Below are 26,008 nucleotides of genomic sequence, written 5' to 3' on the forward strand. Positions count from 1 at the left end.
TGTCTTCATATTGTCTCTCTACGTGGCTTCACTCCGTCCTTTTGTCTCACTTAAGAGAGGATTAGTGCTTTGCAAGTTCCATCCGTGCAGAGGAAGAGTTTCCATTCTCCCAATCTGCAGAGGCCGTGATGGTTCTCCCGGGCAGTGGCCGAAGGTGGTAAATTCAGGCCGTGCCGGGGCTGGGCCAGGATCTCCGGGGTTCTGGCTGCATTCAATTTCCAGCTGCGGGGCCACTCCGCACGGCTGCAGAGCTGCCCCTGCTCTTGGCTGCAAGATCTCTCCAGCTGCTGGGGCCTCTCCCTCCGCAAGGGGTCTTGGTGCCGGTGTCTGGAGCTGTTCATAGTAAAGAATTCTTCCAAAGCCGCGCTGGGGGCTTCCCCCGTTCCTCTGCCCGGCAGCGCTGGGGGCCCGGCCCGGCCCTGCGAGGCCTCCCGGGGCCGCCATGGGGGCGGCTTTAGCGGCAGGATGTCAGCAGCCGCTGGAGGCCCGATCCGGCCGGGACGGGGCGTTCTCTCCTCCCCTGCCCTGCCCGGGCGCCGCCGGGCCCGGCCCTGCCAAGGCTCCAGCAGCGGCTGGGCCCGGCCAGGCCGCACCAGGCCCGGGGCCACGCGGCGGAGCGGGGCCGACCCCGCCGGCACCTGGGGACCTCTGCCCAGGTGGGAAGGGAAGAGAAGAATTGTTATAGATAACCGTGTGCCTCTGGTAGTGTCCAAGGACCCAGCACACTGTTTGCTGTCCCTTTTATTCCCTATTTATCCCTTAGGACTATTTAAAAATATGAAGGATTGAGCCTTGTTTCTCACACAGTTTAATCAGACAGCCAAATTTTGAGTACAGTAAGAAGGAATAGGGTGATGTACCCACTCAGCACTGGGGAAGGACGGTGAGGGAAGGACGAGCCCTGTGGGGTGCAGTGAAGAGGAAGAAGGGACCACTGAGGGGAATCGATGCCCCTGAGCGCTGCCAGTGTCCCCAGTGGCACAGCAGACTCACAAAGGTGTCATGGTTATCCTACTGTGCATCGTAGGGGCTCAGCAGCGCCATGTTGGTCACTTGTGGATCCCAAGGTGGGGCAGGGCCAGGGGACACCTGGAGGGGCCCTCAGAGTGACACTGGTTGTGGGGACCTGGGTGGGGGGTGACACCCGTGGGTGACATTTCCCTGTCCCCCACTGTACTCACCCCCTGCCAGCTCAGTGCCCATGATGTGGGGGTCCAGCACCATCCCTTCCTCTGGGTGGGGTCCTGTGGGGATAAGGGGGATCTGAGGGGTGTCTGGGGAGGGGGAAAGGGGAGTCCTGGAATGACCCTCCCACTCACCTGTCCTGGGGCTTCCTGGAGGCTGCGAGGGAAAGGAGAGGGGGTGACCATGGGGACCCCAGGACGCCTGAACCTTCCTGGGACCTTGGCAAATCCAACCACCCACAGGACACCCAAATCCCCACTGGAGCCCCAATTCACACCAGACCCCTGATTCTGCCATGGGACACTCCAAGAACCCCTGAACCCCCCAGAACATCTACACCACTGCAGTGTCCCCAAGCCCCCCAGTGTCCCCGACCCTCTGTGCCCCAGAACCCAAAGCCCGGCAGAGAGAGGTACCCCCCACACTTCCCCAGGACCCCAGAATGATCCCCCAACATCCCTGCACAGCTCTCCAAGAGCTCCCCAAACCCTCCAGGAGCTCAGAGAGCCATTCCAATGTCCCTCAAAGCCCACTCAGGGACGCCCTTGGAGCCCAACCAAGACCATCCAAATTTCCCCCCAAACCCCCCAGGACCCCCAGCCGAGGTCACTGTGGGCTCAGTTTCCCCCAGCTCAGGGGCCCTGGGTGCTGCCCTGTCTCTGCCCCCACTCTGGGGGCTTCCCCTCACTCCAGGACCCCCATCGCCCCCATTGTCACCCACCCCGGCGGTGCCAGCAGTGACAGCCCCCGATGACAGCCAGGAGCAGGAGCAGGAACAGGAGGGTCCTGCCGACATTCACAGCCACTGCTGGGGACAGAGGGGGACACATTGGGGTCACCCCAACACCAAGGATTCTGAACACCCCAGTGACCCCTTGTGAGCCCACCTGTGACCCAGGGTGAGCCAGAGGTCACCTCCAGGGCCAGCTCAGGGCTGAGTGCCCGGAACACGCGGTGCCCGTCCTGTCCCAGCTGGTTGGTGGCCACGCACTGGTAGGTGCCCGAATGTCCCACAGTGACATTCCCAAGCTCCAGGACGGAACCCTGGGCCACCTCCTGGCCATTGTGCAGCCAGGTGAAGGTGACAGGGGCTGAGCCCACCTGCACCGAGCAGCGCAGGGTCACGGGGTCACCTGCATGCACCTGGTGTGACAGGGGACCGGGGGTGATGGTGGCATTGGCCACGGGCACTGTGGGGACACAGAGATGGGTCTGAGGATGGGGGAATGGCTGGCAGCCAGCAAGAGGGACAGGGACACAGGGATGAGAGTTTTCTGGAGGGTGCTGTGGGTGAGGCCACCCCCAGCCTGAGGGTCCCACTCACCCAGGACGGTGACATTCAGGGGTACACTCTCAGCCACACTGTCTCCATCACTGACCCGGCACTGGTATTGGCCGCTGTCATTGTCCTCAACATGCTGCAGCTCCAGGCAGGGGCCGGTGCCCAGCGGTGTCCCCAAGTCCCCCCGGTGCCAGGTGAAGGACAGGGGACCTGTCCCTGCAGCCACCGCACAGCTCAGCACCAGGCGGTCACCCAGTGCCACCTGTCCCCCGGGGGGCTGCGCTGACACGAACACTCCCGAGAGCGGGACCCCTGCGGGAGGGAGTGAAACCAGGGGACAGTGAGGGACATGGGTGGATTTTTCGAGGGGCAGGGGGACCCCAGTGAGGAAGAGAGGGCCCAGAGCTGATGGGGGGCTTGGAAAAAAAACCCAAGAAATGGTGGGGAGTTCAGGGAGGGGACAGCTGGAGCGGGCTGAGGGGGCACCACAGGGAGGGTATGGTGGGACCTGGGGACCATGAGGGGAGATCAGAGGGGAGTGGGGATGAACGAGGAATGGGTGAAGGGACCCAGAGAGGGATGGAGGGACATGGAGGGGGACCTGAGCAGTGATGCGAGGATGTGGAAAAACTTCAGAGGAAAGATGGGGGTACCCAGGAAGGGCTGGCACACTTGGCGAGGGAGTTGGGAAAGGATGCATGTACTCCGACAGGCATGGGGGGTCCAAGCAGGAATGGGGGTCCCGAGGCATGGCAGGGGACACGAGGAGGCTGTGGGGGCTCCCCGTGCCCATCCCCGCACTCACTGCGCACCGTGACGCAGAGCCGGGCGCTGCTCTTCTGCACGGCCCCCCCCTCGGAGCGCACCTGGCAGCTGTAATTCCCCGAGTCAGAGACCCCCACGGCGGGCACCAGGAGCTGCGGGGACCCCTGTGGGCCCCCCACCAACTGCCCGTCCCGGTAGAAGAGGTGCAGGAGGGGGGCTGGGGGCCGCAGGAGGCTGGGGCTGCTGAGGCAGCTGAGATTGAGGGGGGACCCCTCGATGAGCTCGGGGGGACCCTCCAGCACCGGCACCGTGAAGAGCTCTGGGAAGGAGATGAGGGAAGGACTGATTCTGAGTCCCCTGGGATGTGGCTTTGGAGGTTTCAGGATACTGGAATTCCAGCCATGGGTGCGCTCACCGTGTACTGCCACTGTCACTGGAGATGACAATAATGGCCACAAGCTCACCAAACCCTCACAGTGGTAGCGGCCACTGTGGTTCTGCTGGAGAGGGGACAGGGACATCTCGGTCCCCCTGAGGAGCATCCCCAGATCCTTCTTGTCCTTGTAAAACTGCACCCTGCTGACCGATGTGTCTGGCCTGACCCGGCAGCGCAGTGTCACCGTGTCCCCCTCCAGCAGTGTCTGTGTTGGCACCTGCAGCACCAGCTGGTCTGTGGGACAGGAGAGTCCCATTGAACTGAGATGCACCAGACAGGTCCAAGGTGGGCACCCATGGCACCGGGGACATCTGGGAGGAGTCTCCATGGCATGGGAGGATCTCAGGGGCACCAGGAGCAACCCCACGGCACACGTGTAACCATGGGGGTCCCATCACCCTGGGATACAATGGGATGTCCCTGAGTGCAGGGGACAGGCTCTTGCCACACGACAGGTGTGAGGCAATCCTTGTAAGTGAGCCCCCCAGACCTCTCAGGGAAGAACCCATATCATTTAAGATCCCCCCTCACCATTTAAGACCATCATGGGGGGGCTGAGCCCACTGCCGGGTCTGTCACATGTGTAGGTGCCACTCTCAGTGACAACGAACTTCTCCCGGACCTCCTGCCCCCAGCGCTGCCCGTCCTTGTACCAGGTGATGGCACCAGTAGTCCCTGAGCCCTGGCAGGTCAGTGTCACCCGGTCCCACAGCACCGCCGGTGTCCAGGGGGGCTCCACCCGGAGCTGGGTGGTCTGGGCACCTGCAGGTGACAGGGGACCCCAGCCTACCAGGGCCACCACGGGGCTGGGGACAGCGGGGTGGGGACATGGCATCTGCCCAGGACTCACCAGCGAGGCCGAAGGTCTGGGCTGGAAGGGAGAAGGGACAGGGGCTGGGTGGTGGTGGCACTGGAGGGACAGCACCATTTGGGGGGACATGGTGTGATGTCTGTCCCCAAACTCTCCCCAAGGGTAACACTGGTGTAGCACAGAGGTTTTGCTGACAGAGACACCTCAGTCACCCTGGGCTGAGGCAGGACATGGGGACACTGTGGACCCCCCATGCTTGCACAGGTCACCACCGTAATCCTCACAGCACCTGTCCCTACAGCCACACCCCCATGGCCCCACCTCTGTGATCCCTTTCCCATGGCACCAGTCCCGCTGGCCCGTCTGCATGGTATGTGCATGACTCTTGTCCCTGTCCCTGCATCCTGGTTCCTTTGTCCCGGCCTTGAGGAGCTCAGGGGACACCCCAGCCCCCCTGTGCCCCCTCCCCACCGGTCTCTGCCTCACCAGGGCCCATCCCCGGGGTGTCAGGCCCGTGCCTGGGCACTCACCCCACAGGAGCAGCGCCACCTTCCCGGCCATCCCTGTGTCCCCGGCCATGTGCACTGGCTGTCACTCGCTGCTGTGGCCACTGGTCCCCTGGGTGGCGGCTCTTCGGATGAAGAGGAAGGAAGAAAGGTCACACCTCGTCCCCACGTGTAGGTGGCCCTTGGTGGGGGCAGGGTGGGGGATGGGTGGAGACACAGCAGGGGACAGGGTGGGGACATTATGGGATAGTCTGGGGGCTCAGTGGGGGATGGTGTTCCCAGGAGTGGGGGTCTCAGGGGATGTGGGAAATTAAGGCCGGGTGTCCAAGATAATGGGGGTCCAGGGGAATTGGGGTCTCCATTCCAGGAGGGATTCAGGGATGGGGGTCATCCAAAACATGGTCCCCAGAGATTTCCGGTAATGGGGTGTAGGTTCCAGAGTTGGGGGTGCAGAGGGGAAAAACAGGGGACCCTCGGAAAGAGTGGTTATGGAAGAAGAAGCAGCCCATGGGATGGGATCAAGGCAATGGTGGTCCTGTGCAATGGGAGTCCTGGGATGGGGGTCCCAGGGAGCAGAGACCAAGGGAATGGGGGTCCCATGGTTGGGTTCCCAGGGGAATGGGGGTCCCAGGGATGAGCAATGGCTGAGTGGGCACGGGGGTCTCCGGTCCTGCCCTGGGTGCCTCAGATTTCGGGGTGACTCAGAGCCCAGCACAGCCCCCACAGTGTGCTCATGGCCAGGGGGGCACCCCAGGGTGGAGGCTCTGGGTCTGTGCCCCACACACCCCTGGGCTTTTTCCATCCCCCTATTTCCTGGCTCAGTTTCCTTATTTCTTGGATGTATAATTTCATCTCAATCAATTTGGCATCAGGGAATTGAATCAAATTTAGCCTGGCATTTACCATTCCCAGGGCATAGTTGTAACAGGTGCCCCGTAAATTTGGGCACCCCAGAAGTCACAAGGTCCCACTGGGGACAGAGTTAATGCTGATGGGCCCCCCAGGACCGAGGTGCACAGGATGTGCCACCTCTGGGACAGAAATCCCAAAGGACGTGGCACCCCCAGAACAAGGAACCCCTCGGAACAAGGGCCTGGGACAAGACCCAGGTGTCACCACAGCTTGGGAATGGAGCCCCAGGCAGGAAGGAGCTCCCCAACTCCTCCTCCTTGAAGCCAGTGGCCATCCAAGTGCGGGGCCCAGCCATGGCCCAGCCCCAGTGCACAGGGATGGGCATTGGCCAGCCCTGCTCTGGCCAGCCCCAGGTGGCAGCCACGACCTGAGGCTCCCCCCGCCCCCTTGGCTTTGATTCTGGCAGCTTTCGAGCTGCTGCAAAGGTGAGAATTCTGTGGCAGGAAAAGGCCTGGCTGTGGTTTGCTGGGCCCTGCAAGAAGCACAAAAGCCAATGGGAGCCCAAGCAGTGGCTCTGCGAGGGCCTTGGATGGTTTTCAGAGCAGGGCTGGCTGCAAACCCCCCTGCAGGGGCAGCTCTGAGGGAAGCAGTCCGGAAATGCAGCAATTGATCATTTTGTCCCTCTCAGCAAGGGGCTGAGAGAGCCCCAGAAGTTCTGCAAATCCCACACCCATCTGCTCAACAACACGACCGGGACCCTCCTTCCTGAACAAAACCTGCAGCCCTTTGGAACCTCCCAGAAAGAATGTTTGTGTTCTGGATGCGGACACCAGAAGAGAGGGAAAAGTGTGGAAATACTGAGCAGGGGCTCCAGCCGTGGATCTGGGGAACAGGGGTGTCCCAGCAGGAGCAGGGAGTGCCCAGGCAGGGGAATTCAGGGCAGGGTGGAGTGCATTTCCCAGGGAAGCAGACCCTGAGGGACACACGGGCAGTTCCATGGATTCCTGTGCGCTGTTCCAAGGATGGACAGAGTTTCTCCCCTGTTGGGAGCAGAAGCCATGGGAAGTAAATCAAGTTTGAGGGTGGGAAGGAGGAAAATGGGCAGAGTTCCTAAATGTGGCCCAACCAAAGCCTTCCCTGTGGGCTGGGTTGCTGCCCAGCAGGCCGTTAACAATCCCATGGACCTGCTGGAAACTCAGGGAGATTCCACACTCCGTGTTATGCACAAGGAAACGCTGCTGTGGGATGCACCAATGGGCTCCTAAAGGGAACCAGAAAGTCTCATTTCTGTGGGATACGTTTTTATTGTGAGCGACTTGTTGGAAGAGCAATGATTTAAAGGATTCTATCGACCAGACCATTTTATACATTGTCAGTTTGATTTTTGCTGAAGTTATTTTTTATTGGGAAAAAAAGTGTTTTGGGAAAATATTTTTGCCTTTATTTCATGGTTGTATCATTTTGTCTCAGTCAAATGGGCATCAGGGGATTCAACCAAATTTGGCATTTACCATCATCAGGGCAAGGTTGTATCAAATGCCCCCTTAAGTTTGGGCACCCCAGAGGTCACAGGGTCCCACTGGGGACAGCGAGAATGCTCAGGGCCCCGCAGAATGTGCCACCTCTGGGACAGGAATCCCCGAGGATGTGGCACCCCCAGAACGTGGAATCCCCTGGGACAAGACCCTGGGACACGACCCAGGTGTCACCACAGCAGAGGAGCCCTTTTCCCTCAGGGCAGGACCCCTCTGGATGTGCCCCCCAGGACAGAACCTACGGCCTCAGCTCAGCATAAACGGCCTCTTCCTTCTGCTGCAGGAAAGAGAAAGTGAAAATCTTTCATCCCCCACAGCCCCCCTGTCTTGGTTTAGATAGACAGGTATCTTCCAGGGAGGGTTGGAGTCTCCCTTAAAATGTACGCCCCTCTCCCCCGTTTCCAAATTATCATAAATTTGCAACTAAAAGGCTGTCAGGCAAAGATTTTGGGAATAGGTATAGCCGTTCTTTACTAGGGATATAAAAATACAGATGTTGTAGTACAGAAGAATAAGCAAACATATAAACAAACAAGAAATCCTAGAAAACCCTGACGGAGTCAGAAATACATCCTGACACCCTGTCGGTCAGGGTGTTGGAAGCAGTTCAGAGTAAGCCCTCCTGGAGTGGCTGATGCGGTTCTGTTGGAGTAGAGATGGTCCCATTAAAGAAAAAGGGTCCAGTAATGGTGAGATGCGTCCGGTCTTCCACCAGGGATCCGGTGGAAAAACTGGATACCTAGTGGGACTGTGGCTCCTTTGTATCTAGGTTAAGATGGTTTGGCTCCTCCTCCCTCTGTGCAGCAGCTTACAATAGTGCAGTGTAACGTGTAATGTCATTGATGAGCTCTCAATGGTCCATTAGGAGAAGACATTCACATGGAAGTAGTGAAACAATGAAGAGAGATAAGTAGCACTCCACCATCTGATAAGTGACACTGACCCATTTGGGCAAAGATAAGCAATTCTGCTCCACCCAGATGGAAAAGAATAATATGGTCTTTACAAAACCCATGACAAATAGCTAATGTTGATTTCACGTACTGGTAGAGTATCTTATCTCTGTGGTAAGATATCATTGAAAAGAACCAAGTAAAGGAACATTGGAAGAAAGAATGCAAAGAGGAATCTACCACTGACTCCTAGGTCACCAAGATTTGTCAAACCACAGAACAGGGGCCTTGTGAGGAAATAAAATATATCAATTTCCTCTGCACTATGGCATTGTAGTGGTTTCAGGTTTGCCAATTCCTGTATCCGAGTCACAGCACCAATTAGTGTAGTGGTTTGAGTGCCCACGAGAATGATTCACTTTTTGTTCTGCTGTGAGGTAAGATTAGGAGAAAAGCAAAGCAGGCTCAAAACTTAAAAGGGTATAAAGATAGGTTTAGTAACAAAACGACAAGAAAGAAAATAGTAAGAATCAGAAAAAAACCTTCAAAACACTTCCTCTCTTCCCCACAAACTCCTTTCTTTCTCTCTGACAACATGCAGAGAAGACAAAACCTAGACTTTAGCTCAGTTACAACCTCTAAAATAGTCTTTCTTCAGTTCTCTCAGAGAGAGAAGTCTCTTCTGGTCAGCCATGGAAACTTCCCCACAAGAAAGAACAGTTCTCTTGTGGCTTTTTCATTCTCACAAAACCAGCCACCTCTGATTCTGCATTTGTGAAGTCCCTCCCATATCACGCAGCCTTCCCACAGCTGCGTAATGGGCCATGTAAACTCATGGGGTACCATTTTAAAGATGAACGGTTCAAAAGCAAAGGTTTTCTACATCTCTAGGAACAGAGATCTTTCCTCTTTCTGAGGGCAGATCTTCATCTCATCTCTCTCTCTGTTCAAGCATCTCATAAGATCACAACTACTTCAATATTTACTTAGCTCACCACAACAACCTTTGCTCAGATCTACAATTTGTATACTCCCATCTCCTAGAACATCTTAGAGGGATATTCTAGTATATCACAGTCCATTCCCATGGCCTACAAAAGAATTTCAGCCTAAAACCAAGGCATCTTCTCCTTCTCTTGCCATCTAAGATTCAACTCCTCCATCACCGACTTTGATGTCTTCATATTGTCTCTCTACGTGGCTTCACTCTGTCCTTTTGTCTCACTTAAGAGAGGATGAGTGCTCTGCAAGTTCCATCCGTGCAAAGGAGGAGTTTCCATTCTCCCAGTCTGCAGAGGCCGTGATGGTTCTCCCGGGCAGTGGCCGAAGGTGGCAAATTCAGGCCGTGCCGGGGCTGGGCCAGGATCTCCGGGGTTCTGGCTGCATTCAATTTCCAGCTGCGGGGCCGCTCCGCACGGCTGCAGAGCTGCCCCTGCTCTTGGCCGCAAGATCTCTCCAGCTGCTGGGGCCTCTCCCTCCGCAAGGGGTCTTGGTGCCGGTGTCTGGAGCTGTTCATAGTAAAGAATTCTTCCACAGCCGCGCTGGGGGCTTCCCCCATTCCTCTGCCCGGCAGCGCTGGGGGCCCGGCCCGGCCCTGCGAGGCCTCCCGGGGCCGCCATGGGGGCGGCTTTAGCGGCAGGATGTCAGCAGCCGCTGGAGGCCCGATCCGGCCGGGACGGGGCGTTCTCTCCTCCCCTGTCCTGCCCGGGCGCCGCCGGGCCCGGCCCTGCCAAGGCTCCAGCAGCGGCCGGGCCCGGCCAGGCCGCACCAGGCCCGGGGCCACGCGGCGGAGCGGGGCCGACCCCGCCGGCACCTGGGGACCTCTGCCCAGGTGGGAAGGGAGGAGAAGAATTGTTATAAATAACCGTGTGCCTCTGGCAGTGTCCAAGGACCCAGCACACTGTTTGCTGTCCCTTTTATTCCCTATTTATCCCTTAGGACTATTTAAAAATATGAAGGATTGAGCCTTGTTTCTCACACAGTTTAATCAGACAGCCAAATTTTGAGTACAGTAAGAAGGAATAGGGTGATGTACCCACTCAGCACTGGGGAAGGATGGTGAGGGAAGGACGAGCCCTGTGGGGTGCCATGAAGAGGAAGAAGGGACCACTGAGGGGAATCGATGCCTCTGAGCGCTGCCAGTGTCCCCAGTGGCACAGCAGACTCACAAAGGTTTCATGGTTATCCTGCTGTGCATCGTAGGGTCTCAGCAGCGCCATGTTGGTCACTTGTGGATCCCAAGGTGGGGCAGGGCCAGGGGACACCCGTGGGGGCGCTGAGAGTGATACCGGTTGTGGGGACCTGGGTGGGGGGTGACACCCGTGGGTGACATGTCCCTGTCCCCCCCTGTACTCACCCCCTGCCTGCTCAGTGCCCACGATGTGGGGGTGCAGCACTGCCCCCTCCTCTGGGGGAATCCTGTGGGGATAAGGGGAGGTCTGACAGGTGTCTGGGGAGGGGGAAAGGGGAGTCCCAGCCAGAGCCCCCCACACCTGTCCTGGGGCTTCATGGTGGCTGCAACGAAAAGGAGAGGGGGTGACCATGGAGACCCCGGGACGCCTGAACCTTCCTGGCACCTCGGCAGCTCCAGCCACACACGGGACCCCCAAATCCCCACTGGAGCCCCAATTCACACCAGACCCCTGATTCTGCCATGGGACACTCCAAGAACCCCTGAACCCCCCAGAACATCTACACCACTGCAGTGTCCCCAAGCCCCCCAGTGTCCCCGACCCTCTGTGCCCCAGAACCCAAAGCCCGGCAGAGAGAGGTACTCCCCAAATACCCCAGGACCCCAGAATGATCCCCCAACATCCCTGCACGGCTCCCCAAGAGCTCCCCAAACCCTCCAGGAGCTCAGAGAGCCACCCCAATGCTCCTCAAAGCCCACCCAGGGATGGCCCTGGAGCCCAACCAAGACCCTACAAATTCCCCCCAGATCCCCAAGGACCCCCAGACGAGGTCACTGTGGGCTCAGTTTCCTCCATCTCTGCCCCCACGCTGGGGGCTTCCTCTCACTCCAGGACCCCCATCCCCCCACTGTCACCCACCCCGGCAGTGCCAGCAGTGACAGCCCCCGATGACAGCCAGGAGCAGGAGCAGGAACAGGAGGGTCCTGCCGACATTCACAGCCACTGCTGGGGACAGAGGGGGACACATTTGGGTCAGTGTGAACCCTGGGGGTCCTGAACACCCCGGTGACCCCTTGTGACCCCACCTGTGACCCAGGGTGAGCCAGGGGTCACCTCCAGGGCCAGCTCAGGGCTGAGTGCCCGGAACACGCGGTGCCCGTCCTGTCCCAGCTGGTTGGTGGCCACGCACTGGTAGGTGCCCGAATGTCCCACACTGACGTCCCCAAGCTCCAGGACGGGACCTTCGGCCACCTCCTGGCCATTGTGCAGCCAGGTGAAGTTGACAGGGGCTGAGCCCACCTGCACCGAGCAGCGCAGGGTCACGGGGTCACCTGCGTGCACCTGGTGTGACAGGGGACCGGGGGTGATGGTGGCGTTGGCCACGGGCACTGTGGGGACACAGACAGGGTGAGGCTGGGGGGAGGGGCTGGCAGCCAGCAAGAGGGACAGGGACATGGGGATGAGTTTCCTGGAGCATGCTGTGGGTGGGGTCACCCCAGCCTGAGGGTCCCACTCACCCAGGACGGTGACATTCAGGGGGACACTCTCAGCCATGCTGTCCCCGTTGCTGACCCGGCACTGGTAGTGGCCACTGTCATTGTCCCCAACATGCTGCAGCTCCAGGTTGGGGCCGGTGCCCAGCAGTGTCCCTGAGTCCCCCCGGTGCCAGGTGAAGGACAGGGGACCTGTCCCCATGGCCGCCGCACAGCTCAGCACCAGGCGGTCCCCCAGTGCCACCTGTCCCCCGGGGGGCTGCGCTGATAGGGACACCCCTGAGTCAGGGACCCCTGCAGGAGGTGGGGAAAGCAGGGGACAGTGAGGGACATGGGGGGGGCATTTTCGAGGGGCAGGAGGACCCCAGTGAGGAAGAGGGGGCCCAGAGCTGATGGGGGGCATGAAATAAAACCCCAAGGAATGGTGGGGAGTTCAGGGAGGGGACAGCTGGAGCAGGCTGAGGGGGCACCACAGGGAGGGTATGGTGGGACCTGGGGACCAGGAGGGGAGATCAGAGATGGGTGGGGTTGGACCAGGAATGGGTGAAGAGACCCAGTGAGGGATGGAGGGACATGGAGGGGAACCTGAGCAGTGACGCGAGGACATGGAAAAACTTCAGAGGAAAGATGGGGGTACCCAGGAAGGGCTGGGGCACTTGGCGAGGGATGTGGTAAAGGATGAATCACCTCCGACAGGCATGGGGGGTCCAAGCAGGAATGGGGGTCCCGAGGCATGGCAGGGGACATGAAGAGGCTGTGGGGGCTCCCCGTGCCCATCCCCACACTCACTGCGCACCGTGACGCGGAGCCGGGCGCTGCTCTTCCGCACGGCCCCCCCCTCGGAGCGCACCTGGCAGCTGTAATTCCCCGAGTCAGAGACCCCCACGGCGGGCACCAGGAGCTGCGGGGACACCTGCGGACCCCGCACCAACTGCCCATCCCGGTAGAAGAGGTGCAGGAGGGGGGCTGGGGGCCGCAGGGGGCTGGGGCTGCTGAGGCAGCTGAGATTGAGGAGGGACCCGTCGATGGGCTCGGGGGGACCCTCCAGCACCGGCACCGTGAAGAGCTCTGGGAAGGAGATGAGGGGAGGACTGACTCTGAGTCCCCTGGGATGTGGCTGTGGGGGTGTCAGGATATTGGGGTTCCAGGCGTGGGGGTGCTCACCGTGCACTGTCACTGTCACTGGAGATGACGATAATGGCCAGAAGCGCACTGAGCCCGCACAGTGGTAGCGGCCACTGTGGTTCTGCTGCAGAGGGGACAGGGACAGCTCAGTCCCCCTGAAGTACTCCCCCAGATCCTTCCCGTCCTGGTAAAATCGCACCCTGCTGACCGATGTGTCCTGCCTGACCCGGCAGCACAGTTTGACCTCGTCGCCCTCCAGCAGTGTCTGTGTTGGCACCTGCAGCACCAGCTGGTCTGTGGGACAGGAGAGTCCCATCACACTGAGAGGCTGGAGACAGGTCAGAGGAGGGTGCCCATGGCACCGCAGACATCTGGGCGGAGTCTCCATTGCACGGGAGGATCCCAGGAACACCAGGAGACGCTCCGTGGCACAGGTGTCACCAAGGGGGTCCCATCACACTGGGATGCACTGGGATGACCCTCAGTGCAGTGCGCACGGGCTCTTGCACCCGAGGAGTGTGAGGACACCCACAGAGTGGAGCCCACCCAGACCTATCCAGAGGCCACTGTGAGCATTTAAGATCCCCTCTCACCATTTAAGACTGTGACGGGGGGGCTGAGCCCACTGCCGTGTCTCTGACACTTGTAAGTGCCGCTCTTGCTGACAGTGAAGCGGTTCCAACTGTTCTGCACCCAGCGCTGCCCGTCCTTGTACCAGGTGGTGGCACTGGTGGTCCCCAAGCCCTGGCAGGTCAGTCTCACCTGGTCCCACAGCACCGCCGGCCTCCAGGGGGGCTCCACCAGGAGCTGGGTGGTCTGGGCACCTGCGGGTGACAGGGGACACCAGCCTGCCAGGGCCACCACGGGGCTGGGGACAGCAGGGCGGGGACATGGCATCCCCTGAGGACTCACCAGCGAGGCCGAGGGTGTGGGCTGGAAGGGAGAAGGGAAGGGATCAGGGCGGTGGTGGCTCTGCAGGGACAGCACCATTTGGGGGGACATGGTGTGATGTGTCCCCAAACTCTCCCCAAGGGTAACACCGGTGTAGCACAGAGGTTTTGCTGACAGGGACACCTCAGTCACCCTGGGCTGAGGCAGGACATGGGGACACTGTGGACCCCCCATGCTTGCACAGGTCACCACCGTCATCCTCACAGCACCTGTCCCTACAGCCACACCCCCATGGCCCCACGTCTGTGATCCCTTTCCCCCGGCACCAGTCCCGCTGGCCCATCTGCATGGTACGGGCATGACCCTTGTCCCTGTCCCTGCATCCCTGTTCCTTGGTCCCTGCCTTGGGGACCACAGGGGACCCCGCAGCCCCCCTGTGCCCCCTCCCCACCGGTCTCTGCCTCACCAGGGCCCATCCCCGGGGTGTCAGGCCCGTGCCCGGGGCACTCACCCCACAGGAGCAGCGCCACCTTCCCGGCCATCCCCGTGTCCCCGGCCATGTGCACTGGCTGTCACTCGCTGCTGTGGCCACCGGTCCCCTGGGTGGCGGCTCTTCGGATGAAGAGGAAGGAAGAAAGGTCACACCTCGTCCCCACGTGTAGGTGGCCCTTGGTGGGGGCAGGGTGGGGGATGGGTGGAGACACAGCAGGGGACAGGGTGGGGACATTATGGGATGGTCTGGGGGCTCAGTGGGGGATGGTGTTCCCAGGAGTGGGGGCTCAGGGGATGTGGGGAACCAAGGGTGGGTGTCCAGGAGAATGGGGGTCCAGGGGAATTGGGGTCTCCATGTCTCAGGGGATTCACGGATGGGGGTCCTGCAGGAAAATTTTTCCCCAGGGGTTTTTGGTCATGGAATATGGGTCCCAGGGTTGGGGGTCCAGGGGAGAAAAGGGGACCCTTGGAAATTTGGGTTCTATGGGAACAAGCAGCCCATGGGATGGGATCAAGGCAATGGTGGTCCTGGGCAATGGGAGTCCTGGGATGGGGGTCCCAGGGAGCAGAGACCAAGGGAATGGGGGTCCCATGGTTGGGTTCCCAGGGGAATGGGGTTCCCAGGGATGGGCAGTGGCTGGGTGGGCACGGGGGTCTCAGCTCCTGCCCTGGGTGCCTCAGATTTTGGGGTGACTCAGAGCCCAGCACAGCCCCCACAGTGTGCTCATGGCCAGGGGGGCACCCCAGGGTGGAGGCTCTGGGTCTGTGCCCCACACACCCCTGGGCTTTTCCCATCCCCCCATTTCCTGGCTCAGCCATCCCAGGGAACACCTGAGCAGGTAACGGTAGGGGAATCCCAGGAAGGGGCCAAGGGGGCTGGGGGGTGCAGGCAGTGTTTGGGGGCTGTGGGGGATGAAAGATTTTCACTTTCTCTTTCCTGCAGCAGAAGGAAGAGGCCGTTTATGCTGAGCTGAGGCCGTGGGTTCTGTCCTGGGGGGCACATCCAGAGGGGTCCTGCCCTGAGGGAAAAGGGCTCCTCTGCTGTGGTGACACCTGGGTCGTGTCCCAGGGTCTTGTCCCAGAGGGTTCCTCGTTCTGGGGGTGCCACATCCTTGGGGATTCCTGTCCCAGAGGTGGCACATCCTGGGGACCTCTTTCCTGGGGGGCCCTGAGCATTCCTGCTGTCCCCAGTGGGTCCCTGTGACACCTGGGCTGCCCAAACCTAAGGGGCCACCAGATATAACCTTGCCCTGATGATGGTAAATGCCCGGCGAAATTTGGTCGAATTCCCTGATGCCCAATTGGCTGAGACAAAATTATACAACCATGAAATAAAGGCAAAAATATTTTCCCAAATCACATTTTTTCCCAATAAAAAATAAACTCAGCAAAAATCAAGCTAACAATGTAGAAAATGGTCTGGTTGATAGAATCCTTTTAATCATTGCCCTCCCAACTAGTCACTGACAATAAAAACACAAACAAATCCCACAAAAATGAGACTTTCTGGTTCCCTTTAGGAGCCCATTGGTTCATCCCACAGCAGCGTTTCCTTGTGCATAACACAGAGTGTGGAATCTCCCTGAGTGTCCAGCAGGTCCATGGGATTGTTCCCGGCCTGCTGGGCAGCAACCCAGCCCACAGGGAAGGCTTTGGTGGGGCCACATTTAGGAACTCTGCCCATTTTCCTCCTTCCCACCCTGAAACTTGATTTACTTCCCATGGCTTCCTGCTCCTGCTGGGACACCCCTGTTCCCCAGATCCACGGCTGGAGCCCCTGCTCAGTATTTCCACACTTTTCCTTCTCTTCTGGTGTCCACATCCAGAACACAAACATTCTTTCTGGGAGGTTCCAAAGGTCTGCAGGTTTTGTTCAGGAAGGAGGGTCCCGGTCAGGTTGTTGAGCAGATGGGTGTGGGATCTGCAGAACTTCTGGGGCTCTCTCAGCCCCTTGCTGAGAGGGACAAAATGATCAATTGCTGCATTTCCGGACTGCTTCCCTCACAGCTGCCCCTGCAGGGGGGTTTGCAGCCAGCCCTGCTCTGAAAACCATCCAAGGCCCTCGCAGAGCCACTGCTTGGGCTCCCATTGGCTTTTGTGCTTCTTGCAGGGCCCAGCAAACCACAGCCAGGCCTTTTCCTGCCACAGAATTGTCACCTTTGCAGCAGCTCGAAAGCTGCCAGAATCAAAGCCAAGGGGGCGGGGGGAGCCTCAGGTCGTGGCTGCCACCTGGGGCTGGCCAGAGCAGGGCTGGCCAACGCCCATCCCTGTGCACTGGGGCTGGGCCATGGCTGGGCCCCGCACTTGGATGGTCACTGGCTTCAAGGAGGAGGAGTTGGGGAGCTCCTTCCTGCCTGGGGCTCCATTCCCGAGCTGCTCTTGCCGGCTCACATCCTGCAGGGGATGAGTGAGAATGGAGGAGTCTGGACCCCGCCTGGAGCTGCCATCCCCCAGGACAGGACCCCCTTGGCCAGCATGCGTCTCCCCCAGGACAGGATCTCCCCAGGATGTTTCACTCCCAGAACAAGGAACCCCTGAACAGGACACAACCCTCCTGGATGACCCCAGAATAGAACTCTTCCCTCTGCACAAACGGCATCTTCCTTCTGCTGCAGGAGAGAGAAAGTGTTGGGGGGGGGCAAAGCTGGATACCCCCATCCGCCACAGCCCCCATATCTCCTCCTGCTGGACCAGAACCCACTTTTCCTCTTCCCCAGAGTCGCCTCAAGCTGTTCCTTGCTCAGGTGCTCCCCTGAATCATCAAGCCATGCAACTGAGAGGTGTGAAACTGTGGGAGAAAAGAAGGAAATGGAAAAGAAGAGATGAAAATGCTCCTGGGGGTCTGGGGAGACAGTGACCCAGAGCCCCTCGGAATCTGCCTGTGGTGATCCCCAGGTCACCAGCACCTTGTGTGGGCTCTGCATGGCTCTGGGTCACCCCAAGATCTGAGGTAGCCAGGAAAGGAGCTGCAACCCATGGACCCAACCAGCCAGTGCGCATCCCTGGGCCCCCATTCCCCTGGGAACCCAACCAACAGACCCCCATTCTTTATGTTCCACCTCCCTGGGACCCCCATCCCAGGACTGCCATTCTCCAATATCTCCATGGCCCAGGACCCCCATTCCCAAGGAACAGTCTCCCCCAAATTCCGTCCCCTACAATCCCTCTTCACCCATGGATTTGTTTCTCCCAGGACCCTCACATTCCCACATAATCCCCCATTCCCCCGGCACCCTCATCCCTAGGACCCCCATCCTATGACCCCAAATCCCTGGAGCCAACATTCTTCTGGGACTCCCAGCCCTGAGTCCCCCCATCCCTGGGACCCCCATTCCCCTGGACACCCATCCCTGGCTCCCCAAACCCCTGAGCCCCCCACTCCTGAGAACCCAATGTCCCACCATGTGCCACCCAGCCTTGTCCCCAGCCTGCCCACATCCTGTCCCCAGTTTGTGGCCACCCTGCCCCCACCAGGTGCCACCTACGCATGAGGATGAGACCTGACCACCCTTCCTTCCATCCTGGCCGAAGAGCCACCACCCAGGGGACGGCCGCCACTGTCAGTGTGCGACCGCCAGCCTGGATGGCCAGGGACACGGGGATGGCCGGGAAGGTGGCGCTGCTCCTGTGTGGTGAGTGACCCGGACACGGGCCTGACACCCCGGGGATGGGCCCTGGTGAGGCAGAGACCGGTGGGGAGGGGGCACAGGGGGGCTGTGGGGTCCCCTGAGGTCCCCAGTGCCAGCAAAGCCAGTGCAATTAGGTAATCAGCGTTGTGGGATGCCGGTGGGGCAGGAGAAGGGGGACAGGACTGGAGGGGCCAGAATGTGGGGAGAGGAATTATGGGGCTGGTGCGGCTGTGAGGACAGGGACAGGGAAACAGGGATGCAGGGACAGGGACAAGGGGACAAGCACCATGCAGATGGACCATGGGGACAGAGGCCATGGGACTGGGGGAGTGACCTGTGCCAGAACGGGCTCCCCATGTCTGGGGTGTCCTTAGTGTCCCCATGTCCTGCCTGAGATGGGGTGGCTGCAGTTCCCCGATCTCCGAGACATCTGTGCCACACCAGTGTCCCCATGGGGACAGTTCAGGGACAGCTTCACACCCTGTGACCCGTCACCTGTCTCCCCATGGTGCCACCCCCACCCAGCCCTGTCCCTTCTCCCTTCCAGCCCAGACCCTCGGCCTCGCTGGTGAGTCCTCAGGGGATGCCATGTCCCCACCCTGCTGTCCCCAGCCCCATGGTGGCCCTGGCAGGCTGGTGTCCCCTGTCACCCGCAGGTGCCCAGACCACCCAGCTCCTGGTGGAGCCTCCCTGGATTCCGGCAGTGCTGTGGGACCAGGTGACACTGACCTGTCAGGGGTCGGGGACCACCGGTGCCACCACTTGGTACATGGATGAGTGGAGCTGGCGGCAGGAGGGACGCGGCCACTTCAATGTCACAAAGAGTGGCACCTACCGCTGTTACAGACGTGGCAGTGGGCGCAGCCCCCCGTGACAGTCTTAAATGGTGAGGGGGGTTTCAGGGTCTCCAGCCTGGCACCTGCACAGTCCCCGAGGGCTCTGGGTGGGCTCTGCTCTATGGGTCACCTCCTGGTGTGACCAGAGCCCGTCCCCTGCACATGGGGACATCCCAGAGCATCCCAGTCTGAGGGGACTCTTCCCTTGCAGTGGGTGGCCCCTGATGCCCCCCAGTGTCATCAGGACTCTTCAGATGCCCCTGGTGTGACAGGACCCCTCTGTCCCCCAGACTGGCTGGTGCTGCAGGTGCCGGCGTGGCCGCTGCTGGAGGGGGACACGGTTACACTGCGCTGCCGGAGCTACCAGGACAAATCGCTCACCAACGTGCACTTCTTCCATGAAGGGAAGGATCTGGGAGGGCCCCATGACAGGACCGAGCTGTCCCTGTCCCCCCTGCAGCTGCACCATAGCGGCCGCTACCGCTGCAGGGGCAGGGTGGGGGCTGTAGTGCCAGAGTGGAGGGAGTCGCAGCTGGTGACAGTGACAGTGCGCAGTGAGTACAGGAATGGGGACAGGCAACCCTGACATCCTCCGAGGGTTTCCCCATCACTGCCTGCATCCTTCATCCCTGCCTTTATTCCTCCCTGCATCACCCAAAATTTCCCAAGTACCTCCTTGTTCCCCCATGACTGCCCGGTTCCCTCTTCACATCCCTCATCCCTCTCTCTGTCCCCCCACCCCTCCCTGGCATCTCACACCCCTTCCAAGGTCCCCGCTCAACCCTCTGGTTGCACTTCCGTCCCTGGGTCCACCCACCCCTCTCCAAACCCCACATCATTCCCTGAGTCTCCTCAGTCTCTTGTGTAGTCCCCCATCCCTGCCTGGCTCTCTCCACCTTTCCATGGGGTCACTCCATGGTCACCAGATCCCAATGCACCTCCCAGGGTCCACTTCTCCCTGGGGTCCTCTGTGCTCCCCTCCAATCCCCCCTCCTTCCCATCTTGTGTCCTCCACCCATCATGGCAAGATCATCTTACCTGTGTCTCCCCGCAGGGGTCCCCGTCTCGGGGGTGTTCGTGTCAGTGCGGCCCCCCGGGGGACAGGTGGCACTGGGGGACCGCCTGGTGCTGAGCTGTGCGGTGGACATGGGGACAGGTCCCCGGTCCTTCACCTGGCACCGGGGGGGCTCTGAGACACCGCTGGGCACTGGCCCCCACCTGGAGCTGCGCCATGTTGGGGACAATGACAGCGGCCAATACCAGTGCCGGGTCAGCGATGGGGACAGTGTGGCTGAGAGTGTCCCCCTGAATGTCACCGTCCTGGCTAAGCGGGACCCTCAGGCTGGGGGTGGCCTCACCCACAGCATGCTCCAGGAAACTCTCATCCCCGTGTCCCTGTCCCTCTTGCTGGCTGCCAGCCCCTCCCCCCACCCTCACCCTGTCTGTGTCCCTGCAGTGCCCGTGGCCAATGCCACCATCACCCTCGGTCCCCTGTCACACCAGGTGCACACAGGTGACCCCGTGACCCTGCGCTGCTCGGTGCAGGTGGGCTCAGCCCCTGTCAACTTCACCTGGCTGCACAATGGCCAGGAGCTGGCCCGGGGTCCTGTCCTGGATCTTGGGAACATCAGTGTGGGACATTCGGGCACCTACCAGTGCGTGGCCACCAACCAGCTGGGACAGGACGGGCACCGCGTGTTCCGAGCACTCAGCCCTGAGCTGGCCCTGAAGGTGTCACCACGTGGACACTGGAGCAGAGGTGGCGTCACACGGGGTCACCGGGGTGTTCAGGACCCCCGGGGTTCAGAGTGTCCCCAGTGCGTCCCCCTCTGTCCCCAGCATTGGCCACAGTGGTTGCTTGTTCCGTCCTGTCCTTGGTCGTGCTCATTGTTGCAGCTGTGGGCTGGCATCGGTGGAACAACGTGGGTGGGTGACAATGGGGGCAACAGGGGCCCTGGGGTGGTGGGAGGTCACCTGGAATGTGAGGGTGATTGGTGGCACCAACAGTCAATGACTTGGGCAGCGCTGAGTGCTCAGGTCTTTTGCTCAGCGTCCTCAAGGATTTGGGGTGGTGTTGGAGGGCCTTGCAGGCATGTTGGGGGTTCTCTCAGTGATCCTGCGGGAATTTGGAAAGTTCCCCTCCCTGCCAGGCTCTGGGTTCTGGGATCTCAGGTGGTCCAGAGCACTGTGGTGATTCAGGGGTTCTGGGGGCCATCAGGGATACTGGGGGGACCTGGGGGAGAATTGAAGGCCTGGGGGTCGTTCAGGATTCCTGTGGGTGGATGGGGGCCTATTGGGACTCCAAAGTTACCACTTCAGTTTTCCTTTGCAGATACCAGTAAGCACCAGGAAAGGTGAGTGCAGGCTCCAGGCATGATGCATCTTTTACCCAAACCACCAGAACCTTTCATCCCCTTCCACACACTCCCTTCTTCCCACAGGGCCCCCCCGGAGCCCCTGGCATCCCCCAGGGAGGATCCTCAGGCGACCTACATGCAGCTGCAGGGGCCACACGGGCAACCATGGGAGCCCAGTGACATCTATGACACTCTCTAACAACCGTTGTGACACTCTGGGAAGCGGGAGGCACTGGGTGACACTGGAGGTGCTCCCTCCATGGCTCCTGTGGTTGCCCATCCTTCCAAGGGAGGTGGTCATGGGTCAGGGGGAGGCTACAAAGGGCACCCTGTGCTCCTCATTTCCTCTCCCAGTGCCCCCAGGGGCTCCCCCATCCCCTCCCCAACCCCCATCCAAATGCTCCAAGTACCCTCAGTGGCTTCCCCATTCTCTCCCCACAGTGCTGGCAGCACACCCAGGGGTTCCACATTCCCCCTCCCACTCTCCCTGTCCCATCTCACTGTAAAAGGGGCAGTCGGGGCGGATTCTTTCTGATCAATTTCTCAGATTAAAATGAAGCACAAATGCGGCAATATTATATCTGAGAACTGTTTATTGATAAAGGAGGCTAAGTGTTCTTATGGGAGGGGGATAGAAGAGAGAATAGAGAGGGAAAGAGACAGAGAGAGAAACAGAAGACAGGGACAGCATTACCACAAGAACCCCGGGCGCACTTTTGGCATCAGCTCGGCAGATGGAGTGTGTGTGTGGTGAGCCCTCGTGGCTTTTGTCAGTGGCTGGGTGGGATTTCCAAGTGGCGGAACCTGCATGTCTCTGGCAACGCTGAGTCATGGCTGTGTGCTGGCTGTGGGCTAGTGCCGTGGCACGGGTGGCTTTGGGCTGGCTGCTACGGGCAGGTTCTGGGGTGCAGCAGGCTCGTTGCTGCGGGGAACACGGGCAAAATGGCAGAGATGGCAGGTGTGTGCAGGCAGCCTCTGCTCCGCTGGGGAAGCTGTGGAGCACCGTGTTGGGGAAGCAGAGGAGCACCAGGTTGGGGAAGCGGTAGAGCACCAGGTCGTCGCAGGAATGAGCTGCCTCGTAGAAGCAGCAAAGCAGGGAAGAACAGCTGCAGACAGAGAAGGACCACCGGGAGGAAAAGTCGAGGCAGAGAGGAGGACCAAGCTGAACCTCCAAGCAAGCCCCTGATCCCCCCAAGAGACCCTGAGCAAAATCGCTGCTTTTGTGTCACGGTTAACTGCTTTTATTTGCTCATGTATAGCGTGTGTTGAGACAGAAATGAAAATCAGATAGAGTCCTCTCAACCCCCACGCTCCCCGTGGCCCTGCAATCCGCTTCCCAATGTTCCCAGTACACTACGTGGCTTACCATTGCCCATCCCATTTCCAAAGGAGCACAGTGACGCTGTTGTGCACCAGAACACAAAGACTCTGACTTGAGAAGGCCGAAAATTACTCCTTTATTCTTGGGATGTGTCTCCCTTCTTATGCTATTCTATGCAGACCAATTGGATTCATGAAACAAAGACAAACCTCCTCAATCACATTGGTCAGAGTAGAGGGACGTCAAGAAGAAGTCCCTCCTAGGGAAAGAAACGCAAACAATTTGCCCATACCAAAAGATGTCTCTTGTTTACAGAAAATTCCCTGGGAAAGGAATTTCAGGAAACCAAAACATCTCAGGCACCAACCAGGGCCACAGCACAGGACCTGGTTTCCTGCTCCTGGAACAAAAATGCAGCTTTTTTGGTTAAACGGACACAAATGTTTTTCTTTGCTCAGCTCTGTCAGGCTTTAGGAACAGAATTCGTCAATTTTTGGCTGCCAGTATGTCTTAGTTTGAAAGACAGGTGTCTTCTGGGGAGAGCAGGGCGTCCCTTGGAATGGGGAATGCAAACCTCCTCCCTCCTAGTTATTATAATTATGAAAAATTAAGGAGCTCTCAGGCAAAGATATGGGGATAGGGATAACAGATCTTTACTAGTATGTATAACAAGGCAAACAACCAGCAACAACCACAGCATTAATAATAAACAGAACCAGGAAGCCCGTAACAGCTTCCCTGAGCGCGGCACTTTCCCCTTTGGTGCAGTTCCGGGCACAGCCAGCAGGGGCGCTAGTGGCTCCCGGTGGGCGGGGCAGGTGCGGTGATCCCTCCGCGGCTGCAGGGGGCGCTGTAAGGCGGGCTCAGGGAGCGCACAGTCATGGTGGCTCTGTCCCAGATAGGAAGGGATGGAAGGGATAGATCAGAAACTCCAGAGCTGAGGCTGAAGGAATGGAAGGGATGGATCAGGAACTCCCAAGCTGTGGCTGAAGATGCAGGATGTCTCAGCAGGCAGGGGTTGTGGGCTACAGAGTAGTGAAAAGACTCAGAGCAGTGCTGAAGAAACAGCAGGAGGAGGGACAACAGTGACCCTGCTCCCAGCACAGCGACAGGCCCTACTTTTAGTGAGGCAGGCAATAACAAGATCCCAGTTCCATGGCTGGGCCCAGGAGCAGAGGCTCACCCCACACCAGAAGAAACAGGACTGAGCCGGGCATCTGCAGCAGCAGTGAATTCCTTTCCCCAAGCAGCCGCTCCACCGTCACCATCCAAAGGCGCAGATCAAGTGAATGAGAGTTTCCCATCCCTGCCGAGAGTTTTCCCATCCCTGCCATCTCAAGCACGCAGCCATCAGTGCTTCTTAGCAACTCAGTGGGAGAAAAAGTCTCACAGGTAACAAGGAAAGAAAATGAAAGAAAAAGAAACCAAGCCCCAACACCTTATTTTAACTCCTGGTGTTCAGGTTTCATCTCCACTGGGTTTGCCTACTGCCCAGGGGACTGTTTGGGGGGTATGTGTGTTGATATCTCTTCAATTCCTTCTTTTCTCCTTGGGGATTCTCTATTTGCTCCCAGTCCTCTTCTGACAGCCAGTCACAGGTCTCCTGAAAAAACACACCTTCCCAACCAGCCAACCACAGGCCTTCCCAATCAGCCAATCACAATCTTCTCCACAAGACCCACCTTCCCAACCAGCCAACAACAGACCTTCCCAACCAGCCAATCACAATCATCTCCAGAAGACTCACCTTCCCAACTAGCCAACCACAGCACTTCCCAACAAAACCTGCCTTCCCAACCAGCCAATCACAGGCCCTCTGAACAAGGCCCGCCTTCCCAACCAGCCAACTACAGGCTCACCTGACAAGGCCCACCTTCCCAATCAGCCAGAAGGAGAAGGAAAGGGGAAAAAAGGAAAGAAAGGAAACGAGAGGAAAAAAAGAGAAAAACAGACCATTCTTTCTCCCTGGAAAACAAAAGCAAATAAACAACTCTCCTGTGGTCTGGTGAATCCCATCCCACTGGGTCAGTTCCGCTGGGTTGGTGACTGCCGGGAGTTCCTGTGCCGGGTCCCCGTTCGCCGCAACCCGCTCCCCGCTCGCCGCTACCCACGGCGGCCCCCACGGCTCCTCTGCACCGCCGGGCCGCCCCTGCCGCCAGAGGCGTCTGGCCCTGGAAAAGCGCGGTGCGCGGCGCATGGCTGCCTCCGCCAGCGCTGGTTCTGAGTGCTCGGAACCTGCTGATACAAGTGTGGCCACCACTGATCTGACAGCCCTGTGAGAGACCCGGGGATGGATGAGGGACCCGCGGCAGGGATGGGGGGTCTGGGCAGTAATGGGGGACTGCAGGCAGGGCTGGGGGTCCCCAGACGGGGCTGAGTGTCCCCAACCAGGGGACCCGGGGAGGCTGTGGGGGTGAGGCTCACCGTGCACTGTCACTGTCAGTGGCGCCGACTCCTGCAACGCTGATGATACGTCAGAGGACACCCAGCCCCGGCAGCGGTAGTGGCCACTGTGGCTCAGCTGCAGAGGGGACAGGGAGAGCTCGGTGCCATTGAGGGACATCCTCACCTCCTCGTCCCCACGGTAGAATCGCACCTCGGTGACTGACAGGCCCTGCCGCCATCGGCAGCGCAGTGTCACTGTGTCCCCCGCTACAGCTGCATCTGCACCGGCACCGGTAGCACCAGCCAGTCTGGGGGACACGAGGGTCCTGTCACACCACAGGGGTCCCATTTTCATGGGGACCCACCATTGGGTCACAGCCAGAGCACCAGGGGTCCCCAATTCCACAAACAGGGTCCCCCTGCACTGGGATGCTCTGGGATGTCCCTGTGTGCAGGGGACGAGCTCTGGTCACACCAGGAGGTGACCCATGGAGCAGGGCGCACTCAGAGCCCTCGGGGTCCCACAGGTGCCACGCTGAGGACACCCAAAGCCCCCTCACCATTTGAGACTGTCACGGGGGGGCTGAGCCCACTGCCAGGTCTGTAACAGCGGTAGGTGCCAGAATAGGTGACACTGACATTTTCAGGTCCGTTCGGCCACCAGCTCCGCCCATCCTTGTACCAGGTGGTGGCACTGGCAGTCCCCGAGCCCTGACAGGTCAGTGTCACCCGGTCCCACAGCACCGCCGGCCTCCAGGGGGGCTCCACCAGGAGCTGGGTGGTCTGGGCACCTGCGGGTGACAGGGGACACCAGCCTGCCAGAGCCACCACGGGGCTGGGGACAGCAGGGTGGGGACATGGCATCCCCTGAGGACTCACCAGCGAGGCCGAGGCTCTGGGCTGGAAGGGAGAAGGGACAGGGCTGGGTGGGGTGGCCCCATGGAGACAGGTATGGGGGCACAGGGTGTGGGGGCTGTCCCTGAACTGTCCCCATGGGGACACTGGTGTGGCATAGATGTCTCGGAGATCGGGGAACTGCAGCCACCCCATCTCAGGCAGGACATGGGGACACTAAGGACACC

The 26,008-nt window shown here is 59.6% G+C and overlaps 1 protein-coding gene and 1 long non-coding RNA gene across 3 annotated transcripts; both read right to left on the reverse strand.

The window, feature by feature from the left end:
- Window positions 1-1,049: 1,049 nt before the first annotated feature.
- LOC136304665 (Fc receptor-like protein 5) lies at window positions 1,050-17,056 on the reverse strand. The gene is made up of 21 exons (XM_066208149.1): window positions 17,051-17,056; window positions 16,703-16,792; window positions 14,437-14,518; window positions 13,928-13,948; window positions 13,609-13,839; window positions 13,055-13,309; window positions 12,680-12,958; window positions 11,915-12,184; window positions 11,483-11,785; window positions 11,316-11,402; window positions 10,758-10,779; window positions 10,622-10,683; window positions 4,519-4,539; window positions 4,200-4,430; window positions 3,648-3,902; window positions 3,273-3,551; window positions 2,510-2,779; window positions 2,073-2,375; window positions 1,907-1,993; window positions 1,182-1,244; window positions 1,050-1,126 (listed from the first exon to the last, which is right to left on the reverse strand). The coding sequence occupies exons 1-21, from the start codon at window positions 17,054-17,056 to the stop codon at window positions 1,050-1,052; spliced, it is 3,294 nt and encodes a 1,097-aa protein (XP_066064246.1).
- A 4,752-nt stretch (window positions 17,057-21,808) lies between these two features.
- On the reverse strand, window positions 21,809-24,988 carry LOC136304679 (uncharacterized). 2 transcript variants are annotated; one of them, XR_010724741.1, is made up of 4 exons: window positions 24,966-24,988; window positions 23,725-24,776; window positions 22,587-23,566; window positions 21,809-22,142 (listed from the first exon to the last, which is right to left on the reverse strand). It is a non-coding gene; the product is annotated as an uncharacterized lncRNA (long non-coding RNA). The 2 variants fall into 2 exon arrangements; XR_010724742.1 differs by lacking the exon at window positions 21,809-22,142 and having other exon boundaries at window positions 22,528-22,712; window positions 22,834-23,566.
- Between the last annotated feature and the right edge of the window lie 1,020 nt (window positions 24,989-26,008).

The sequence above is a fragment of the Chamaea fasciata genome, unplaced genomic scaffold, assembly GCF_029207755.1.
Source record: "Chamaea fasciata isolate MVZ Bird 193981 ecotype frontalis unplaced genomic scaffold, bChaFas1.0.hap1 SCAF_143, whole genome shotgun sequence".
NCBI classification, from domain to species: Eukaryota; Metazoa; Chordata; class Aves; order Passeriformes; family Sylviidae; genus Chamaea; species Chamaea fasciata.

What these genes read in the sequence shown, in the direction of transcription:
- LOC136304665 (XM_066208149.1), bottom strand. An exon ending in AGTGACAGTGGCAGTACACG is followed by an intron (nt 3,552 to 3,647) that starts GTGAGCGCACCC and finishes TCTCCTTCCCAG; the next exon opens with AGCTCTTCACGGTGCCGGTG. An exon ending in CCTGAATGTCACCGTCCTGG is followed by an intron (nt 2,376 to 2,509) that starts GTGAGTGGGACC and finishes GTGTCCCCACAG; the next exon opens with TGCCCGTGGCCAATGCCACC.